Source organism: Zootoca vivipara, chromosome 7, assembly GCF_965207765.1.
Source record: "Zootoca vivipara chromosome 7, rZooViv2.hap1.1, whole genome shotgun sequence".
Lineage (NCBI taxonomy): Eukaryota > Metazoa > Chordata > Lepidosauria > Squamata > Lacertidae > Zootoca > Zootoca vivipara.
The window spans coordinates 42,780,119-42,803,348 of record NC_142590.1 but is presented as its reverse complement, the minus strand read 5'-3'; the positions used below and the strand labels follow the sequence as shown (position 1 = coordinate 42,803,348).

General features: G+C 46.9%; 1 protein-coding gene across 4 annotated transcripts; it reads right to left on the bottom strand.

Annotated features, from left to right (window-relative positions):
- Positions 1 to 741: 741 nt before the first annotated feature.
- On the bottom strand, positions 742 to 21,857 carry TAL1 (TAL bHLH transcription factor 1, erythroid differentiation factor). Of its 4 annotated transcripts, XM_088674080.1 has the most exons (7): positions 21,612 to 21,747; positions 12,069 to 12,677; positions 10,517 to 10,608; positions 7,073 to 7,123; positions 6,425 to 6,427; positions 4,032 to 4,151; positions 748 to 2,093 (listed from the first exon to the last, which is right to left on the bottom strand). In XM_088674080.1, exons 1-7 carry the CDS (start codon positions 21,623 to 21,625, stop codon positions 1,672 to 1,674), a joined length of 1,311 nt encoding a protein of 436 aa, XP_088530206.1. In that variant the 5' UTR covers positions 21,626 to 21,747; the 3' UTR covers positions 748 to 1,671. The 4 variants fall into 4 exon arrangements, with proteins under 4 accessions (XP_088530204.1, XP_060133456.1, XP_088530206.1 ...); XM_088674078.1 differs by lacking the exons at positions 4,032 to 4,151; positions 6,425 to 6,427 and adding an exon at positions 13,460 to 13,575 and having other exon boundaries at positions 742 to 2,093; positions 21,612 to 21,832; XM_088674079.1 differs by lacking the exons at positions 4,032 to 4,151; positions 6,425 to 6,427 and adding an exon at positions 13,460 to 13,575 and having other exon boundaries at positions 7,073 to 7,120; positions 21,612 to 21,779.
- Between the last annotated feature and the right edge of the window lie 1,373 nt (positions 21,858 to 23,230).

Here is a 23,230-nt window from a genome sequence, read left to right as displayed (position 1 = left end):
TATGAATTGGCCCTGAGAAGTGTAAAAACCTCCTGGATCTGCAATTGCCACAGAACCATTGGCTGTAACCTTCAAAGCTCAAAGTACTATTTCTCAAACACTGTCATAGGCTTTATTGGTGATTTGGTGAGATTGCAGAGAGTTAGGTGGATTCTGATCGGGGGTGGTAGTTGGAAGATGTTTTGAACAAAGTACTGTCATGGCCCAGGACAGAGCTCACATGCTATTGGAAACAAAACATCACAGGACTATGTTGCACAACAGAATGCACAACATCTCTAGCTCCATGCAATACCCCCTGAGCATTGTCCTCTTGGGGCTTCTACTGCAAAGACTCCTGTGGCACTTCCAGACTGTCGCTATTTTGGGGTTTGATTCAATCACATACCGATAAATACAGGCTGCACAACTATAGTTGCTTGGGAGGTCTTGTGCAACAAACCCCCGAATACTGGATTTTTTTTGCAATAAGTGATAGGGGGAATGCACTGATACGCTGTCTAGCCTCTCCACAAGCAAATCGGGGTGCATGCCCTTAGCATGTCTGGCACACAGCACAGTTGGCCATTTGCCATTCCCAGCAAGAACCTGACTCTGATGGCCAACAGCATCAACCACGAATATGGTTCATGGATATCCTTTTGTGCAACTCCCATTCATTTCCACAGATCTTGTGCAGAAGCTCCCAGTGGATCATGTGACCCCTGACTTTTACGTAAGGAAATCCAAACAAGTCAAAGTGCATTACTGAAACATTGTTTATACCAGTTTTGTATATAAATATATATTTACACACACACACACACACACACACACACACACACACACACACAATTTCTCGTCGCACTTGTTTCAGGAAAAATAAAACCAGGAAACCCCAAGATGAGAATTCCAAGGAAATGCTGTTGCTCACCCAGGTTAGAAGAAATCATCATTGTGATGAAATGTCATAAGTTGGGAAACAAACCCTCACTGATGTACCTTTTTAGTTCAACAGATACTGCAGGTTGGAATTAAACAAAAAGATTTCCACCATCATAAATACAAAATCTCAAACAACCCAAAATTGAGCTAGATTTAATTTTATAAAAAAAATTCAGAGAAACCCACAACACAAAGTCAGCTGTTCCTTCGCAAGGGATTATTTCCTTTCTTCCATAAGAAAGGCAAAGCTCTTGAGTGAAGGCAGACAAGTTGCATACATTTTCTCAAAGTGAGCTGGAGAAAAACCACATTGCAGGGATGGTTTTTAAGGGCTTCCATGGCCACATGGACGCACAATCTTATGGAGGATGCTTGGAACAGATGACAGGGAACGAGGGGCAACACAATACTGAAACAGTGATAACTCTGCAGAAGGACAGAGTGTCAGGCCCATCCCTTTTAATCCTTGCATGAATACAAGATGAGATGGCCGTATATTTCCACCTTTGAGTGTTAAACTCTTTCAAAAACACAGAGTTAACAAGACAATCCTCCCAGGCCATCAGTGCTCTGTCAGTGAAGATGCACTTGATCCATCTGTGTTTTTTTATGCAGCTCTCTTGTTCAAGCCAACAGGAAAACTTGGGAAGTACCCATTTTCTTTTCGAGAGGAGGGGGGGTGGAGGACATGCATAAATTCCAGATACCATGTATTCAAGGGCCTGCCTGTGCCTCTTTGCAGGTTCATCATCGCTGCGCACTGTTTTCAATGGGAAGAATAGAATGGTGGAGAGCTCTCGTGTGCTGCTTGGGGTCTAATGGTTCGTGTTCTTCTGTGAAACTGTCTGGGCTTCCTGCTCCATCTAATGAGCTTCCACAGCTTGAGTTTGGAGACAACATGTCCTGAAGAAGGTCCTCTTGCATGAGGCCACTCTCTTTGCTGACTTTACCCCTTTGGTTTCCTTCTTCTTCCTGGTCATTGAGCAGCTTGGCCAGGAAATTGATGTACTTCATAGCCAGGCGTAAGATTTCGTTCTTGCTCAGCTTTTTGTCAGGCGGGTGAGTTGGGATGAGCTTGCGGAGCTCAGCAAAAGCTCCATTGACATTCTGCTGCCTCCACCTCTCCCGGCTATTTGTGAATATTCGACGGACCACCTTTGTGTGAGGACCTAAAAATAAAAAGAAATGCAAGGTTAGCAGTGGCAGAATTCATGGGGAAACAGTAACACAAACACATCGAAACCACTTATTAAAGTGTGGCTTTCAAGTAGGGATGGATGAATCTGCCATTTTTCCCATCTTAAATTCAGTTCACCACATTTCTGCATTAGTTTGCATTTTTTTTGAATTAAAAAAACCTCAAAAAAATTACTCAGCATTTTAGTGTACACTTCCCCCCAAATACACTTCTCTGTATGCAAATTTTGAAGGACAGCTATGTTTCAGTTTGTGTATTTTTTCAGAAGTGTGAATTAGATAAGGTTGCATAAAAACTGGATTTCTCCTTCATTCCTACAGTACAATCTGTAGATATCTTAGCAGAGCCAGCCAGGTACACTTTTCATCACTGGAACAGGAGACAGAAATTAGACAGATGTCTCATAAGGTGTGAGACGAACTATAATCAGTTTGTATTCCTACCCAATCTCTTCTGCAGCAACATAACCTGAGGCTTCATCCCACAGTGCAACTTGGCTAGCTACTAATCAGAGAATCCTTAACAGAAAGGAATATACATACAGCACTTCAGGGAGACACTATCTCTATCTATCATCTATCTATCTATCTATCGCATATTGGTGGTGGTGGGTACTAAATTAACACTTTTCAACACTGAGTCAGTCACTATCCCTTAGCCTAAACTACCTCACAGGGTAGTTGTGAGGATATGATGAGGAGACAGGAAAGCATATATACCACCTTGAGTTCCTTGAGATGGGATATAAATCAATCAAACAAATACTATGCAGACTGTGAATTGTTTCATCTTACAAAAACCCATGACACCCAGTTGGATGGTCTGGTGTTCATGATATGATACATGCTATGTGTATTGGGATCCTTAAGATCCACCAAATACTCTTATAACTGAGGCCCAATGTTGAGGATGGGGCCAAAAAAAAGAAAGAGAGAGAACTTCAGCTGCTTGGTACAGAATGCGTCCCAAGTTGGCTTTGTTCCAGTGAAAAAAAGCTTCTGCTTGTACAAGGCAGGGCCCCTAATTTTTGTCACACGCACACAAAAGAACTCCATCTACTGCAACACTCTGGTTCATATTCTATACTGATCAGGAGGTCTCCTAACCATCAGAAGCAACTTTTCAGGGGACACCTGGGTTGTAGTGGGTAGGAGAGATCAGTTGTGGTGCCCATTGAGACTGGTATGGCAGAAGGCAGCATGGCTCACAGTAGGTGGCGCCATGCCCAATAACAGGCAAAGCTAACTGATTCTAGTTTTGCCCCATCCTCCTCATTACTGAGTTCTATAATGGTGACACTGAGGACTCAGCTATACAGATGCAAATAAAACATTTTAAATGTGTTGTGACATGCAATATACAAATATGGCACTAGAGGGTGAAAGTGAGCTATGCCAAATTCAATGTATTTTTTCCAAGACTTTTTAAAAAGCATTTTTGCAGTGTTGTTGTTTTTTTAAATACGTGTGTAGATTCCACCTGAGAGTAAGGAGAAGGAAGCTAACAACCAACACTGCTCCTCTCTGGACTCGCTATACAAAAGATGGCAGGCTGGTCTGAGCTGACTTAGGGTCGACTTGGGCTGATGGGGGGTTACCCCATTCCTCCAAACAGACCAGCTTTCTCCTGGAGAGCAGTAAAAATTATCTTGGGGCAAACAGAGGTGATTTCCACTAGTGCAAAACCGCCATGGATACAGCCCAATGACTGTAATTCACAACCCATTTCCAGCAATTTGCACATACTCAATTTTAGCAGAATTTTAAAAATGATAATTTGGATTTTGTTGAGTGCAATGCCCGTCGGCAGTCACCTTCCCAAGGGAAAGGGGCCTAGGACCCAGCAGTTCCCCACAAGTTAGTCCACCCAACAATCGAAGCAGGAAATTGATCGTGTGGGATACGCCCACCTGATCCTAACAGATGATCCTGCTCGATGCTCCAGAGGAAGGCGAAAAAGCCCCGGTGTCTGCCAATGTGCCGCGGGGGGAATTTCCTTCCTGATGCCAACCCAGGTGACCAGGAAAACCCTGTGCATAAGAGCAAGAATCACCACATGTTACAGCAGAAGGCAGTAGCAAGTGTCATTCCCCTGTCTTTTCCATAAGCAATGTTTACCCTTATATTCTGCATGAATTATGCACTGTGCAGATGAAGGAGGTTACACATACTTGACTTAATGGGCATTGTTTACTTCAGCATGAATTTGGCATTTTTTAAAATCAGCAGCACCGGTGGCGGTGGTGAAGGGTAACTGGATTGAGTGGGCAGTCAAGTATAAAGGGTCTTTTCAAGTCAGAGGGAGCTGGAGATGTAATGAGGTCAACTGTTGCAATAGGGAAATCTGAAGCGATAGGTATTAAGGGGAGGAAGCTGTTGCTCAAAGCTGGCTTTGGTTCTCAGTTTGCAAAGGGATAAGCACTAAGGCAAAAAACTTATTAATGGATCCCCTGCCCTCTGATCCAGAAGCCTTAGTCCCAGGTGAATGGAATTGACAGAGACAGGGTCAACTCTAGGACTCAAGGAGTACTCTGCAAATTGCCCTCTGGCGGGTCTTCTACATTAGTGGGCACTGCAGACTTATGTGGTGGCAATGACATCCTGCTAGGAGGCTCCATTTTAAATTTCACACAGTGCCCATTGTCATGGGCCACTAAAGGAATCACAAAATGGTGGTTGTCAGGCTATATTGGCAGCATTGTTGGAAATTTTAAAATGCCAAATTCAGGACAGACGTGACTGTCAGTGACCTCTGATGCAGTACTGGGGCCTCGGCAGTGGCCTGGTGCTGACCCCAAGCCTGGACTGAGGTGAATTAATGCTTAAGAAAAACAATTCTTCACATGCTCACAGACACTCTGCTTTTAGTCACACCAAGAGCCCATTCCTCCTGACAATCCCCACTTAATATACACTTAATTTATAATTATTTTGAAACCTGGAGTGGCTGTCTTCTCCCCCAGCAGCACCACCCTGTCCATATGCCTGGGTGCTTCTTCAAGGACCAGCATCCCCATGTATATGTTACAAGGAAGAAATAGTCCATTGCATCCATCTCTGCATACAAAATTACATAGTTTGTCTCTTTATTAGGGGTAGGTAAAGGGTAAAGGGACCCCTGATAGTTAAGTCCAGTCGCAGACGACTCTGAGGTTGCGGCACTCATCTCGCTTTACTGGCCAAGGGAGCCGGCATACAGCTTCCGGGTCATGTGGCCAGCATGACTAAGCCGCTTCTGGCGAACCAGAGCAGCGCACGGAAACGCCACTTACCTTCCCGCCAGAGCAGTACCTATTTATCTACTTGCACTTTGATTTGCTTTTAAACTGCTAGGTTGGCAGGAGCAGGGACCGAGCAACGGGAGCTCACCCCATTGCGGGGATTCAAACCGCCGACCTTCTGATCGGCAAGCCCTAGGCTCGTGGTTTTTTAGACCACAGCGCCACCCACATCCTTTATTAGGGGTAGAGATGGGCAGTTGCAGAGAAAAGCAGGCATGTGTCAAGGATTTCTTAGGACTGGGAATCCAGGAGGTGCCTATTTGAGTAGGGCTGCCATATGTCCGGGAATTGGACTGCCAAAATAGCGTCTGGGTGGATTTTCACAGAATCGGCCAAATGTCAAGGGAAACCCAGATGTATAGCAACTAGAGCAATGTTTTTTTAAAAAACAAATCTTTAAAAAACCCTTATTTATTTTTTGGAAGATGCTCCCCAAAGGTCAACAACTTTGTCCGGATTTTAACTTTTGGGAATATGGCGACCCTGTATGTGAGATCCTTGCACCCTTGTACATATACAGATTATAAATCCCTCCTTGCAGGAGGTTCAAAAGAAGGAGCTCCACCTCCCTAACAAGTTTTATGACAAGAAGAGTGACAGTAAAACTGGAAACTGGCCCTCTTCTAGATCCATTTATGCATGGCTTAAAAATATTGAGGGCTTATCTTAAGAACATGTCAAGACTGAGAAAACAAATATTACTTCTACTTCCACTGAAGCGCTCAAACTGAGAGGATATTTTTCACAACCCATGAGCAAAACTTCTTTTTTTTAAAAAAAGAAATAAAAATCTAGCATTATCCAAATTGATCTGCCAATCTAAATTTTATATCCTGAGTTTTGATGGCTGAACTAAGCACTAAGCCCTAAAAACTATTTGACTGTTTTTCTTAAGTTACGGGGGCATTGATAAAAGTGGGTGATGGCATTGAACTTTTTTCATTGGATCACAAACTTGGTAGTTGTGAAAAAGTAGTGAGAAGGCAACTCTCTATCCCCCAGACCTTATACTTCAGATCAACCTACTGCAGCAACAGTAGAGAATCTCTAGCCCACAGACTTAACTAGGGCCAGCAAGGGTCCCAGTTTGGCCTGCAAAGCCATTCCCAGCAAGCCACACCCAACTGTCAAAGTTGATCCATTGGAGTGCAGAAAGATAGTGATCTGGCCCACTGAGCCAAAAAGATTCCCCACTTTTTCTTTAATAGACCAGAAGCCTTATCCTGTCGACTTGATTTCATGCATTTATTTTGGGGTGAAAGAAGGTCTCTGCTTGGGGAACCCCAACCATCTTACCTGGCCTTGGAGAAAGTCTTGTGTTGCAGGCACGTCTGAAGTAACCTTCAGTTCATAAATAAGATGGAATATGAACTCTCATCCCACAGATACAAATCCAACTTTTTAGTCCTGGTCCCATCAGTGTACTACATCCAATCTACTGCATCACAGAGATCACAAAGTTCTACCTCAGTGTCCCTGAACAAGTTGGCGTTTTGCCAGTTGACTGGTGCACATCTTTTAAACTAAAAATACTTCCCAAGTCTTGCCTTTGATGACATAAAGCAGGGGTAGTTCACCAAAAGCTCAGCTCCCCACCCCCAAGTTCTTCCCTATGGCCCCTGAGAATTTGGCAGCAGCAATGGAACAAAAAATAATGATGATGTCCTCACCAGCATTGGGACTCTGCTGTCGCATGGAGGAGTACCCGCCATAGGTTTCTGCTGTAGAGGGGTGAAAAGAAGGAGGGTACAGGGAAAATTGTGTTCAGTCGTGGAAAATTGTCCTGAGATTGCCATCTAGGGTCATGGTTTCAAATCCCACCCAAGCTCAGCAGTGTGTGAGAGAGTGGATGTGAGTGTGGGGCAGCCTCTTGACCACCCCACACACTTTTTAGGTCACTGGCACGAGGTCCCCAGAGGTCAAAGCAGCCCACGGGCCGCCCTTGACATGACAATGCAAAACTGCATTTAGAATGGATTAAATCAAATACATTAGGATCATTGTTGGTTTGGGCTTCTGTAGGCTTAGGGCTCATTGGGGTTGATCGTTTTCTGCTTTGTTTTCTTTGCTTGTTCAGGTGACAGAACCACAGAAATACCACATAGAGTTAATCCATCACAAAATTAATCCCAATTTTTGAAAATGCCTGCAAAAATAATTTAATAGCCCTGGCTTGTGGATTCATTGTACTGCTTTTCTAGCAGCCTCCCAACCCAGAGTTGTGGCTTAGTGGCAGAGCATCTGCCTTGCATGCAGAAGGTCTCTGGTTCAATCCCCAGGAAGAGCTGGAGGAGACCCCTATCTGAAACCCTGGAGAGATGCTGCCAGTCTGTGTACTTGTCAATACTAAGTTAAATGTAGCACTGGCAGCAGTTCCATGTAAATTGTTGGTTTGGTCTAAATAAACACATTGGTAGAAGCCAAGTCCCTCACTGCCACAGGATAACTCTCATTTAAAAGACAGAGGATCCTTGCAAAGCTACTGAAGATGGTGATGCAAGACTAATCTTAAATTGAGGAAATCCTCAATTTAAGATTAGTCCAGCTGCATTGTCATGTTAAATAGCTTGTCCCTGTGTCTTTTCAATGAGACATCCAGTCCTTCTATAAATTGTGGAAATATCAATAGTTGAACAACTGAGTTAGCAGCAAACAAAGTCAAATGTTTGGTGAAATATAAAAATGGGCTCATTAACAGAGCCATGACTGTTAATGTGAACATTTAGGATTACTAAGCATATGTAAAGCAGAATAGCTAGCAAGCAAGCAAGCAAGCAAGCAACCACCTTGCCAATATGGATGGAGGAAATGTCTAACCTGATATTTAAAATATAATATTAAAAGGGGGAAAATATATAAATCTTTTCAGGTGATTTTTTGTTAGTTTTATTTGATCCCTAATTTACACATAAATGATTGAAAAAGCAGCAAGGATATTTCTATTGCTTTGAAATACATTACAAATCCTCACCATGTTCTGTAAGTGGCGACCTCTCCCTGGGAAGCGGTTCTGACCTCCAAATGGCATTTTGCCAGTTAATTACCCTGGGATAATCGGGCTGCCATGGTCATAATAACCCAATTTCTCCATATCAGTTTATGAGCAAATGAGGTGTGGGTGACAGCATGTGTCCCATTCATGGAATTAGTTCCAAGGGTTTTTAACAAAGTTTCGACTTTGTGTCATGATCCCACATCAATAAAACCTGCTCTGCACCCTCACTTTGGCTTCTTTGATTCTCGACCTGCACAAGTTGTGCCCCACTAAGGCAAACCCTCTTTGTCATATTGCTGCCTACCTAAGGCTACAAAAGGGTTGTCGAGAATCTGGAAAGTCACAGGACATGACTGATGGGGCTGTGTTCAGCTTGGTGGTTACAAGAACACATGCCCAGTCTATACACAGTCCAGACAGGCTAGTAGTACTTCTGGGTCTTAAGTTCATGTCCTCAGTATATATAAACCAAGAAGGAACATCTCACCAGTCATGTATACACTGATGTTTCACATGGTGCAGGTGTAAAGAAGCCTAAAATCAACCTTTTGCTCATGGGCAGCTTTTAAATTATTCCATGAACTTCAAGGCCAGTATATATAACATTCATAGTTTCCAGAAACTGGTACTCAGAGGCATATGCCTTCTCTGATAGTGGAGGTAGAGTATAGGCATCAGTAGTAGCCACTGATAAGCCCTCTCCTCCATGAATTGGTCTAATCCTGTTTTGAAGCCATCCATGTTGGTGCCCATCGATGCCTCTTGCGGAAGCAAATGCCATAGTTTAATGATGCTCTATGAAGTACTTTGTTTTGTCTGCCCTGAATCTTCCAACATTCAGTTTCAGGGGGGTGGCCCCAATGAAGAAAGAGGGAGTGTGACTTCTCTCTCTCCACTTTCTCCACACCTTACACACCTCTATCCTGCCACCTGCCTTACTCATCTTTCTTTCTTTTTAACAAAGAAAGTCTCAAGTGTTGTAACCTTTCCTCCAGTCCTGTGATCATTTTGGCTTTCCTTTCATTATTCTTTCTCCAGCTGCATAATATCCTTTTTGAGGTAAGGTGGCCAGAACTGGACACAATAGGTTCCTATAATGGCATCACCATATTGGCAGCTTCATTTTCAATCCCATGGAATTTGCATTTTTCACAGCTGCAATATGGACCCCGCTTCTTGTTCTGCTGATTGACGCCCTGGCCTTCTGCACCAAAGTCAGCCCTGAAAGCTCCAGAACACCTGGACACCTGACCCAGCTGAAGGTCCAAAGGCCTCACCCCCTCAAACTCCATCCAACTCTGATAGCTACGCTCCTTTGATTTCCAAAAACTGGTTTTGCTTAGTGCATATTGCTCCAATTCATGAATAAATACATGACCAGGGCAATGTAGTACTGTAGGCAAATATTGTCTTCTCCCTCCTAGGGTGGTCATCAGCTAAGCTTTACTCAGAGTAGAAGAACCACTGAACATAATGGACCTAACTTAGTTGTGCCAATTCATTTCAATAGATCTGCTCTGAGTAAAACTTAAATGAATACCACCCTATTGCTTTCATCCCAACATTTTCCCATTGTTGCTATTGTCACCATCACCACCACCACTATGAAGCCAACGTGGTGCCTTCCAGATGCTGTAGGACTATAGCTCCCATCATCGCCGACCATTAGTCATGCTGGCTGGGGCTGATGGGAGTTGGAGTCCTCTGATTTATGTACTTAGCCATCGTATATTCACCAAGTCCAGATCCTTAAGTCGACAAAATGACACCCCATCCAAACACAAGAGGGAAGTAATAGCAGGCTTGGGGGAACATCAGTGTTTGCTAGGTACAAAAATCATTTGGAGCGGGGAGGAAAAGCTGAAAGCGGGACAACAGCCCAAGCGGAACTCAGCATGCTGAATGGCTATGGAATGCTGTGGAGTAATGGCAGCATGACAGGAGGCGTGGCTGGCTGGAACGCTGAGCAGAAGCACTATTACTGCAACGTTTTGTTGTAGGTTCCACCTGTAGATCATAATCTCCACCCCCCCCCCCACCCCTGCCAGCATGAAAATAGCAGGAAATCAAGTAGCAGGCCACAGTTCTTGAGACCCTCCAATTTAAAAAGCTTCCTCACCATCAGAGAGCTCCACTTCATAGGGGGACGGTCTTCTTTTCACTCGGTTGTTGCTGTACATTGAGAAGTTATCTGGCTCTCCAAAGAAACCGCTGCAAAGCAAGAGGCAGAACACAGGACAAAATGAGGAGAGAGAGTACAGTATTGCAGGGCAGATCTCTGCTACAGTCTTTGAATGTACGTCCATTCAGCTGAGCATATGCAGAGAAAGTGTGAGTGTGGGAAGAGGGGCATTGTGTGATGAGCATTCATAATATCGTACATATATGCACATATTACAGATGCTCATCACACACACCGAGAAACCTTGAGCTGCAATTCTAAGCACATTTATTTGGATGTAAGTTCCCCTGAAACCCATTCACCTTCTAAATAAGATGCTTTTAGGATTCAGATGTATTACACACGGGCCTGGAGCACTTTCAGAGTGCTTCTAATGGAAGAATTAAGGTATACTTTGCAGCACCTTTTTTTGAGCCTAAGGGATGCTTACCAGGGTTAAAGGATTTGTGTAACAAGGGGGGGATCATTGTGGAAGCATCTACTAACCTCAAAGAAGGCTTGGCCCTGGCATGACAGAGCTTTTTAATATACATATGAATTGGGATTAAACGGCATTGCATTTCTGCAGGCAGTGAAAAGGAACCTCAACAATTTCTTAGCTAATGGAGGCAACACATCGATGAAACACTCAGAATAATCCCTGGGAGGAAATGTTTTCTCTCGTTTTTTGATCTATTCCACTATAGACAATTTCTCGGCGAGGGAAGGTGAGAGAGACGGATCCAGAGCGCTATCATTACCTTTGTTACTTTAAGGCTATCAACGTCTGCTACTGTAGTTAGTGATGCTAGTTAGTTCAATGGCATTTCACGGTACAGCCTGTTTTACAGTTCTAGCATCTCTGGCATTTTTTTAAAAAAGGCAGTCAACGGGTTCCTTCATCATTATTGTTTCAAAAATGGTGCATAATTGTGGTTTAGAAAATGATGTATACAGAGGGGCCACTGAATTTGATTGTCAATAGAGAACAGGCGATCCACCAGAAAGAATCTGTTTCCTTCTTGCTCGTATAGACGAACGTGGTGGCTATTAATTTCGTAGCAAGTAAGGCAAAAAAATCCATTCTCTCTATGACAAGCGGACAAGGCAACAAAAGGGAAAGGCAGACAGTCCCACATAGCTCAGGTTTGGCACTCAGAAGGCGAGAGGACAAAAAAAAAGAGCGGAGAGAGAAAAAGATGTTGGTTTGTAAAAGAAAGGGAGGAAAAATGAAGGAGAGAGGGGAAGCGTGGGGGCAAGGCAAAGCCCCCAAACCAGAGCATGAGACTCTTAAACTCAAGGTCGTGGGTTCGAAGCCTACGTTGGGCACAATATTCCTCCATTGCAGGGCCCTCGTGGTCCCTTCCAATTCCACAATTCTGTGAAACCGGAGGACATCATCGACAATGGTGGCATATGACAAAGGCGACCCTAAGCAAACCAAGCCGAGGACTGATGGCACAGGCAGAAAAGTCCCTCCCTCCCCCCCTCCCCCGACGCTGCGGCGGACCTGCTGGCGGTGCTGAGCGGGGGGCCGAGGCCGTAGAGCATGGCTCGCGCAGGTGGCTGGAGCGGGAGCGCAGGGGCTGCCGTGGGGCTGAGCTGCACCATGCGGGCGTCGCTGCTGGCGTTGCTGCTGCTGCTGCTGAGGCTGGCGCCGGCGGGGGGCGTGCCCGTGCCTGTGCCCGCGACGGTAGCGAGGGCGAGGGCAAGGGCGCTGGCCGGTTCGGCGCGCTGCGCTCGGCTGTTGCTGTTGCTGTTGCTGCTGTTGTTGCTGCTGCCTCCGTCTTGCTCGCGCTGGCTCTGCCTGGCGCCGCTCGGCGCGTCCGCGGCTTTTATAGGGCGCCCGGCGCGCACCAGCTCGATCACGGGCACCGGCGCGGCGGGGGGCGCCGGGCCGGGGGAGGGGGGCGGCCGGCCCGTCTCCTTGGCAACCCCATTGAGCAGCGCCGGCTCCCCTGGGAGGGCCATCCCCCCGCGCTGCCGATCGCCGACACTGCAGACGCTGTGGCTGCCCGAGCCCAAGCCCAAATCCGGCTCGCCGACGCCCTCCGCTGCGGCTCCGGCTCCGTGCGCGGCATCCCGCGGCGGGTCACTGGGGGGCCTCTCCATCAGCATCCTGGGGAGAAAGAGGGAGAGGAGAGCCGTGAGGGAGGGAGGGGCGCGCAGGGAGGGGGGCCGGGGGAGGGGAGGGAAAGGAGGAGAAAGGGAAAGTGGAGGAAGAGGAAGGAAGGAGGAAGATGAAACGGGAAGGGAGACGAGGGAGGAAAATTGCGCGCAGGGTGAAGAAAGGAGAAGGGCGAACGAGACGAGCTTCCAACCCAAAAAAAGGGCTGGGAGGAAGACTGGGAGGAGGAAGGATCGGGAAAGAAAGCGACGCCTTCCCCGCCCGCGACGTCGCCCGCTTGTCATTGGCAGCGCAGCGGGCGCCCAGAGGGGTTGGGCACCGGTGCAGGGCCGCTCAGCAGCCGCGGAGGACAGTTGCGCGGCTGGCAGGGCGCGCCACGTAGAGCGCGCGGCCCTTGTGTGGCCCGGTGGCCGGGCAAGCTCGGGCGGGGACACCCACGCGGATCTAAGACGGGGGAAGAGGGCAGAGCAAAGGGGGTCCCTCCCCCAACCTACGGCTCTGAGACTTCCCTGCGCCCCAGAAAAGCGAAGGTATTTTCTCTTCAACCTGCCCTCCATCCTCTTGCGGAAAACTCTTTGCCAGCCCTGCCCATATCTCGTTTCTGCTTTTTAATTCCACACACGCACCCTTCGGACTTCGTGGCAATCGGACGCGCATACCGCGCAAAGGTCTTGCGCGGGTGCGTTTCCTAAGAGAGTGCGGGTGGTCTCGGGGAAGTCATTCTAACAGTTATGAGGTGGGTGGGGAGAGCGGCCGGAGAATCAGATATCTACCATTTGGTGGAAGAGGAGGACGGTGGCAGAGTGACAATGTCAACCAAAAGAGGAGGAGTTGTGCAGTGGAGAGAAGGAGACGAAGACGAGGGGAAGCCAGCATAGCATCTTTGTTGCTGAAAGAAAAAGAAAATCGCCACCGTTCGCTGAGGCAGCCTGCTCCGAAGAGAAACTTTTTCATTCCACATTAATGCCAGGGATAATTGGGGGGGGGGAGTGTAATAAGAAATTTTATCACAATGGAAGAGTGAACAGGAAGGAAGGAAGGAAGGAATTCACCTATCTGTAATAACCTCTAATAAGCAGCGCTGTAACTGGATTTCCATCTCCTTTTTTATTTATTCTACCGATCCAAAATGTTAAAAAAAAATGAAAACTCGGGTGTTTCTTGAGTGAATCGCAGTGCTAATGTATTCTGTTATGGTGTATTTGCGGATATCAGCTTTTAAATTAACTTTGCATAGCCATATCGATGCCTTCAGCTAATAATACTTTGGGGGGCTAAGTGTCCTGAGTGTCTAGCCGACACTTGCCTTGCCTTCCTCGCTGCAACCAATCGCGAAATAAAGGCACTTTCCAAAAGTCGGTTGCGCTCAGGCTCTGAGAACAGAGCCAGATTTGTTAACCTCCAAGCGCTCCACAAATACTGTAGATGAATTATCCCGATCCGGCGTGCGCTCCAAAGCTGCTGCGCGCGCGCACGCACACACAGCGCCAGTTAAATTCGAATATTTGGGCTTCACGACACATTTAAACTCGAATTCTCCCGATTACATCAATAGGCCTTTCTCCAAGTAAATCTTCCGATCGGCGATAGTATTGTGATCAGCGGAACCAAACGCGTCTCAGATCCAACTCTTCTGGCCGCCGCCAACACAGTTTTATTATAACGAACGGAGGCCCTCCCCCTCGATCGCTTTGCAGCCATCAGATTTCTGGGGGTCGCGATTAACTCTAAGGCTATTTGGCGGTACAGACCGCTGCGAGGGTGGGGAATGGCTTCCGGTTTGATCCAGAAACGCCAAACAACACGAAGCGAAGCTGTCTATGAGATATAAGCCCAAACTCGGTTTTTCCAACTATCTCCATAATACTTGCAAGGGAGTAGCCGTGCTGATATCTTGACACCTCTCCCCTCAGCTTAAATACTTGGGGGGGGGTTGTTGTTTTTTTAAGACCAGGTAGCCCTTTCAGATGGCAATCCGATATGCACTAAATTGGAAGCAAGTCCCACGAGAATTAGGGGTGCTATCTTCCGAATATACACCCCTACTAGAACCGTCGTCCACCCCCCCTGCACACACACACACACACACACACACACACACATTTCGCTGGGGTGATTTTCCCTCTGAGTCCAACGAGATTGGTTCCCGAGGACCGAATGAAATATGTTCAGGATTTCAGCTTCAAACCGGCGGTCCTGGTTAGTTAGTGAATGGGTTGGTAAGGTTTCGTTTAAGCAAGCAGTGATCAGGGCTCCCGTTTAAAGGAAGTACAAAACAAAGCACGAAGAAATACGTAGAGGCGTTTGAAACGCAATACAGTATATATTGGGGCTGATTGGCGATGGGGCCTAGAGAAATCCATATTTTATGGAGTTTCGTTTAAATCGCTTAAATGCAGCGGGATTATTCCCGTCCGGCTTTCTCCGCTGAGCTGCAGGCTGTTGATTTCACGCCTCGAGTATAAATCCGGTCAGCGCCTCGCTCGGCTGCATAGAAAAACCGAGGCTTAAATTGGTTGCTGGCGAACTGAAACCACAACAGCCCCCGGGGATCAGCCGAGGAGTTGTTTCTGCCCACCCAGCGGGGCTCTCCTCCGAAGGAAGAGCAGCGCCGAACAGCGCAAGGCGCTAGTCCGCAACATTGGCATGTCGAAAGGCAAGCAAGGCCAGCGGCTGCTGCCGGGAGCCCAAGACCGTTAAGGACGGGTGGCCTAACCCAACTCCTACGCTTGTTGGACCTCCAAGGTCAAAACGCCACACTGAGTTTCTCGAGTACATAAAGAAGGATTATCAACGCCTTGGCTACTAGTGCATAGGGTCTTAATAATAATAATAATAATAATAATAAAATTATTATTAATACCCCGTAAGGATAGCATGGAGAACGTGTGGGTAGAATACCTAGCATTCAGACCTGCCCGACTGTCCCCAGACTTACGCTGCAGCCCGTAAGCTCGGTAGTATTTTATCATTTATCTCAACGATTGTTATAGCGCTTGATTGCGGTTGTCTCTGTGTGCAGGAGACCTAACTTACCATAAAAAGGTGAAAGCGAGTTAAAAGTATAAAATCATAATTCAGTTAGAAAGCCTGCAGGAATAACGACGATAATCTTCAGTAAGTTCAGGGGTGGAAGGACTTGTTTGGCCTCAGCTGGGAGGGAGGCTCAGGAAGGTGCACAAAATTAGGCCCCTCAACGTTGAAGGCAGGAGGACTCTTTGTGGTTACAAGTTGTGCATCATCCCAGCCACCGGGGACCCCCCCCCCCAAACAGTGATTTCCCTGAAGACCTCAGTGGTCCAGCAGGGATATAATGGATCTGGCGATCCATGATACCTCTGGACCGACCGAAGTTGATAAGGGCCTTGGGAATTAATACAAAGACCATGAACCTGACTCAGCAGCGAATATGACAAGTGGCTTATGTATGCGATTGCCGCTTTGCTGCTCGGAATTAATCAGTTTGTATGCTGTGGCAGCAAAGCATCATTTAAACCAAGGGATCTGAAGCCGATTTCAATGCTTTGTGTAGGCAGACGGACCTGCCCAAGCCCGGCCCAACCCTACCAGTGAAGGCTTTGCCGTTGTTTCCCAAGGACCACGCCACCAACAATGTCCTAAACGCCCGCGACACCAGCAGGATTTCATTGTTGTCAAAATCTCCGTTTGGGACCGGGGCTTTCCTCTCCATTCCTTCGGGCTCTGCCGGGATGGGTTGGAAGGAAGAGGGAGATCTTTGGATGGCAGCTTTGGAGACAGTAGAGGGCTGGAGGGGGGCGTCGTGGAGAAGGAGGAAAGCGCCATCAGAATAGCACGACTCTATCTTTGACCAGTCACGACCCCTCCCCTGCCTTCAACTGCGTCGGCGGCAGCACCCACCCAATCCGGCCGTCTCCTTCCTCCTTTTAATTGGACTTTCTGATACTGTACTGTCAGATGTTAAGCAGCGGCAGCCCCTCGCCTCTTGCCTCCACAAAGCCCCTCTCATTGTCAAGGCCGCCTCTCCTCCTCTTACCTCGAGGGGGCTTTCATTTAGGGAGGGGCTAGCCCAGGAAGCTGCCTCCTGCCATGGCTTAGCCTTAAGCAGAGGAAGAAGCATCTCGGATCAGTAGGGATCCGTCCCGGATATGGGGCCGAGGAAGTGGGGTGCGAGAGAGATATTTAGATCTGGACAGGGTAGGGGAGCATATTTAACTTGAAAGCCAGAGGAAAATGGGTGTCTGTGCAAATGGGTCATAACATAATATTTCACATCAATGCTCACATCCTAAACGCATTCTCGGTCTGAAATAAGTACAATTGATTTTGATGGGGTTAGTTTCGAAGGAAATGTTAAGGTTCGCAGGCTGGTTTCGATTTCCGGTTCATGCGTCAATTATCACGTGTATGTGAGAAGTGCCGTTCCTACCAGTAACCACAGGAGTCCAGCAGGAATGGGGGAAGCTTCACCCCCACCTCTCCATTCCCCACTTACAATCTTGTCTCAAAGAAGCCAATCTCACCAATGAGAGAGAAGTCATCTACCACTGGTATGCTTAGCCTGGTAAGGGAGACTGAGAGGAGATATGATAGCCATCTTCAAATATCTAAAGGGCTGTCACATGGAAGATAGAGCAAGCTTGTTTTCTCCTGCTCCGGAGGCTAGGGCCCGAACCAATTGCTTCCAGCTACAAGATTCCGACTAAACACCAGAAATAACTTTCTGACAGTAAGAGCTGTTCGACAGTTGAACAGACTCCCACGAGAGGTGGTGGACTCTCCTTCATTGGAGGTTTTTAAGCAGAGGTTGGGTGGCCATCTGCCATGTATGATCTAGTTGAGATTCCTGGATTTAAGGAGGCTGGACTAGTTGACCCTCAGTGTCCCTTCCAACTCTACAATTCTATGATTCCATGACAATTTAATTTCGCTTTATGTACTCCTAAATATTTGCCGAATCACATTTTGAGATGGGAAAAGTCTAAAGGAACGGGATAGCTTCTATCTCTTTACCACCCCCTCCTTCTAATTGAGTATGTTTTTGCAGGCAAAAAAAAAACCCTACCCACAATTTTCTTATTATTATTTGTAGCTTCAGGCCTGGTGAAGATTCCTGTGCGACTCAGAAGCTTGTTTTTTGTACCCTGCCTTTTGTATTCGCTCTTGGGCGCAAAGGAAACGAACGTTTTCTTTCCTTCGACGCTTCCTTTCCATTGTATTGTTGTGGGGGAGAGGTGTGGGGCGGGAGGCTCTTCCTCTTAGAAGGAAGCCGCGATCCCTGCATTAGTTGTTCGCTCTGCTCCTGACACAAGCCCTGGATCTCCAGGAGCTTTGAGTCTATCCAGCAAGGGAACTGCGGGAGAAGCAAGCGGCCAGCAAATTGCAGATAAGTGGCGGGGAAAGTCCGGCGCACGTCAGGATCTGAAGGAGTGAGCTGCGTTTGGGGTTTTGTTGTAGCTACGCACGCTGTATCCAGAAAGAAATGTATGAAACGCGAAAATTCGTGTGTGTGTGTGTGTGTGTTTTGGGGATGGGGAGAGAAGTCTTCGAGAGAAGTGGATTACACGCACACACCATACTGAATTCACCGTCAGCGTATGCGCTGCTACAAAATCGAGAGATGGCCAGGAGACTCAAGTTTGTGGAGGAAGATGACGTCTGTTAAAGGTTATCTGCGGAGCTTTCATTTCAGAGGCAGTCTACCCCAACGGGATGTCAGAACAAAAGGCAAGAGAGCGGTATTCTCTCCGCTTGCCTTTTATTCTAACAATAAGTTACCAGTGCTAAATTTAATTATGTAAAATTTACATGCCCGGGCTGCTTTTAAAAGACAAAATAAAAGAGTTGCAAAAGATCATTAAGACATAATAAGGATGGCATAGGACACCATTTAAAGCTTAAATTAAATTAAACGAGAGTTGTAAACTAGAGAGGTATCCAGCTGCATTAACAATTTATTTATTATTGGGCTTATTAGTCTTTCTTACAGACTATAAACTCAAAACAACTTACAATGTACAGTAATCGCAAAACTAAAACCAATATAAAGTTTCAAAACAACAACGACACCGATATACATTAAAAGCATTCTAACACAACTGACCACAATAGCTAAAAGTCTCCAGGCTAAAGGGGGGGCACGTTCGTGATTGGCTCCTAAAAGCAGCCAGTGATCGCATCAGGCGCAATTCCCTGGAGAGAGCGTGGTGGGAGCCATCACTGAAAAGGTCTTCTTGTTGTCACTCTGCAGACCTAATTCAGAGGGGGCGAAAGAGCTCCCGTGATGATCATAGGGCTGGGGTTGGTTCACCTGGGGAGAGGCGGTCCCTGAGGCACTGGGGTCCCGAGTAGCACAAGGCTTTATACCGTAGGTCGAAACCAGCACTTTGAATTGAGCTGGGAAACTAATTGGCAGCCAGTGCAGTCGTGTCCGAATTAGCTTTATACGTTCAGACCATCTTGCACCGGTCAGCAATGCGGCCGCGGAATTGTGGTTTCCGAACTGTCTTCAAAGGCAGCCCCAGGTATAATGCATTACAATAATCTAGCCTAAATATGCATACTTCTGATATATTCTGCGGCATCTGTCTGGCCACAGTTGCAGAGAGGCTGCTGAGCCGATGGGCTTGTAAAGGTCATTCTATTCTTAAGCATAGCTTAGCAGCCTTGAGGGGCCGTGGACGTCCTCTCCTACAAAGTTATCACACATTTCAAGCAAGATGTGGGTTTCACCATCAGGACATCGTGAGGCCTGCTTGTGTGTTTACCTGACCTGTCTGTCAATAAATAAAGGGCGGAAGCGCGAGTGGAAACGTCTACAGCAGGCATAGGCAAACTCGGCCCTCCAGATGTTTTGGGACTACAACTCCCATCATCCCTTACCACTGGTCCTATTAGCTAGGGATGATGGGAGTTGTAGTCCCAAAACATATGGAGGGCCGAGTTTGTCTATGCCTGGTCTACAGGGAGGAAGCCTCAGTACAGGCTTCTACACGATCTGGATTTTTTTTTTGCGTGTAAACCAATACACGCAGAGGGAAGGGGGAGGAGCTGCTTGGTAAGGCCCCGCCCCCCGAGGTAGACCTATGCGACCTTTCTACATTCCCACACAAACGTGTTCTTTCTTTCTGTCTGTCTGTCAATCCTATCTATTATCTAAATGCAATGTAATCTTTTTCTATCAGTTCCTAAGCGCAGGTGCCATAATTGTGGTGTGCATATTTTGATGCAAATATATCACTTTTCTGCCGTACTGTGTGACTCACAACGCTCCCAGTATTAGGCAGATGATAGTCTATTTTATTTATTATTTGTACCACGAGGAATTAGAGGGTTGTATGCACCAGCCTGCTGGCTGCAGGAAACAGCACGAAAAAAGAAAAAGAAAGGAAGCATTTGAGCATTTGAGCAGGCTAGCGCCTCGCCTTGGTTTATAGGGCTATAATATTCAGAAATATTCGTATGGGGGAGGGGGGAGTTTTTAAATTTTATTTTAAGGAACCCGTTTTACAGGAAATGTTCAGAATCGGAATTCATAAAAGACGAAGAAGGGAGCGGGGCGCGACAAATTCCAGTTCGAAATATGTTACATTTTCAGCCTTCCTCTGTTTTTTATGCACACGTGCATTAGCTGAATAACACGGTAGATCTTGGCAGCATCTGAATTGGGAGAAACGAAATCCCCACCCTCTGAAATATTGCCCGTCTGCAAGTAGGTTCTATTTTAAGTTAATAAATAATAATCATAATTGCACTGCACCAAATGAGCTTTCTTAAAGAATCCACCTTGTCTGTTCCCAAACCTTTAGCTTTCTCGCGAAAAGCAGGGGACAACAACGCACAGAGGGCCGCCCAAGCCTTCTCTTCGCGGCCTGTTAGGCTGCCACGCACTTCGGTATCCGCTTAAGAGAGATTCTGCGCCTTCTCAGACAGGCCGCCTACACATCTTTCCTGGACGCTTCCCATCACTATCCCATTAATACCTCGCACCTCTCCGCGCAAAATACGCATTTCATTTCCACCCCTGCAAATCCAAGTATCTCGGGGGAAAGAAATGGCGACGAGAAGCGGGAAACGAGTCTGAATTCTGGGATCTGAGCACCCGAATCCGCCGGCTAACTCGGTTTGCCGCCTGCGGAGTGGCTTGGCTTCTTTTGTTTACCCACCACCGTAGACATGTCCCCCGCCTTAAAATACCGGGCCAAGCCTGAGCTTCTTAGTGCTGGTTATATACAGTAACAGGGATAAAGTCCAGCTGCAGTCTTCTGTACACGCGTGCCGGCAAGCAGACGTGCAGAGAATGCGGGACCTGGTTCGCATGGAGCCACCCCGCCTCCCGCTTCCACCTTATTCCGCATTTGCGTCTGGACTCACAGCAGGCCGTTTGCTGGGTGGAAATGGGCTCCAGCACAAAGAAAAATAGAGAATTTTAAAAATAAAAATAAAAATAAAAACTCCCAGATAGCAAAAGCAGCCGAAGAGCAGCTGCCCTGACGGATAGCTGCCTTGTTTCGTTAGCTAACCTGAGAACATCCAGGGGTTTTGCAGTGGGAAGGCGAGGCAGCGAGCGGGCAAAGAAATAAAGTGAAAATACACGTCCATATAAATTTATATTTCTTTCATCCTGCTTTCCTCCCTTCCTCAGTGTGTATATGGGCGTGTGTGTGTGTGTGTGCACATATATGTATATGCACACGTGCGCACGAGAGCGATCTCAGAGTCTGGGAATGGCTCAGGGATATATATATATATTTCTGTTTGTTTCTATTACTTCTCTGACCGCCTCCTATCCTTCTTCTCTGTTTGAGGCAAGGCTTCCTAATCCGGGCCCAGTGGCAGGCTGGCTGAGGAGCGAAGATACCCCCCCAAAAACATACACGCACGCACAAAATAACCCGCGAAAAAACAATATCGAGCGCGTCAAGATCGTCTCTCTCTTTTACTCACCATTTGCTTTTCATTGGTGAAAATGACTGGAGCCATTTTGTGGCCTATTCATGGCGGATGGATGCAATTTTTTCCCCTCTCCCCCTTTTCCTTTCCCCCCGCCTCCCTCTACCGTACAAAAAAAGAAAGAAAAAGAAAAAAGATAAAGAAAAAAAAGGAGAAAAGAGAAAGAGAGTGTTGGGTGGCTTCGCAGCGCCGGGATCTCATTCCCACATCACGTCCAGTTTCCTATTTAGTATGGAGAGCGGAACACCGGAGCAATGTGGCCAAGAGAGATAAGGCGCTCGCAGTGGCCCGCCTGCCCTGATAAGCCCCTAAACCCATTATTTATGAAATGATTCATTATTATTTGGCAATTTTATCGAAGGAAAGCGGAAAATTATTGCAGGGATATGCAGAGAGGGGGACTTTGGAATGCATGCCGGATTGCTTTTTTAGACGGGTGTGTGTGCGCGCGTGCAGGGGTGCGGGGGCGCGCGTTCAGATGCGCTTTAAAAAGAGAAACAGAAAAAAACCCGTGGGAGGGAAGAGGAGGAATAAAATATTCGCCAGGACTGCCCACATTTGAATAACGATATTTTCTTTCAGCTTTCTTGGTGGTTACGATTCTCCCCCACCGGCTTCCTCTGCGTGCCCCCCCCCCTCGCCCGCACGCCTCCACCGCACACCCGGCATTAAATATGGAACACCTACTCGGCTCTTAATTTAATTTAATGAGCCAAAAGAAAATGGATCGAGATACTGAAAAGGGGAAGTGTGCGAGCGTGTAACTAAATGGCTGAGGGGAGTAGCATGTCTGGTACAACTGGGTAAACAAAGGGAACGGATATAAAAAATCCTTCCCTAGCCAATAAATAAAGAAATAAATAAAATGTGTGGGCATAAACTAGCGATATTTGCTGGTTTAATTTGATATTCGACGGAGCGAAGTGGAGCCAATTAAGGAAATCAGAGGTGGGGGTGCTGTTTAGGAATAAAAGCCCATTGAAGTGCGCAGTTATGGTTATTTTTTAATAACCCGTCAAATATGTAACCTTTTCATGGGCAGGAGATAGGCTAATATTCCGGAGGGGGGCATTAAGGCGCTCAGTTGGGCAAGGGACTCAGAACCATCACTGGAGATAGATGCAGAATTGAGTTGGCGGAGCTAAGATCCATAAAGTTCAGAGGCGCTGGTGGATGGAGGAAAAACAAATAGAGCCTTTTTATTCCAGTCTATCCTCTCGGATCCTAAGCACGTATTAGCAGGATGTGCGTCCCATTCATTTTAACAGAGCATCGATGAGCAATAAATGTCACATTTCCAAACCAAATTTCGTCTCCTTTCAATAGAGTCGTATGTGTGCCAGCAGGCGCGTTCTCATTTGCATCGAACTACTGTAGGCGAAAAGCACTCAGGGCTGATTTCAGAATGGATAGGTTTGATCTTCTTAGAGTCCCATGGACTGCAAGAAGATCAAACCCACCCATTCTTAAGGAAATCAGCCCTGAGTGCGTCACTGGAAGGACAGAACCTGAAGCTGAGGCTCCAATACTTTGGCCACCTCATGAGAAGAGAAGACAGATTGGGGGCACTAGGAGAAGGGGACGACAGAGGACGAGATGGTTGGACAGTGTCG

What these genes read in the sequence shown, in the direction of transcription:
- TAL1 (XM_088674078.1), bottom strand. Translation starts at nt 21,647, where the DNA reads ATGGCTCCAGTCATTTTCACCAATGAAAAGCAAATG. An exon ending in TCACCAATGAAAAGCAAATG is followed by an intron (nt 13,576 to 21,611) that starts GTGAGTAAAAGA and finishes TTTTTCTTTCAG; the next exon opens with CAACAAAGATGCTATGCTGG. An exon ending in TGAAGTGGAGCTCTCTGATG is followed by an intron (nt 7,124 to 10,516) that starts GTGAGGAAGCTT and finishes ACCCCTCTACAG; the next exon opens with CAGAAACCTATGGCGGGTAC.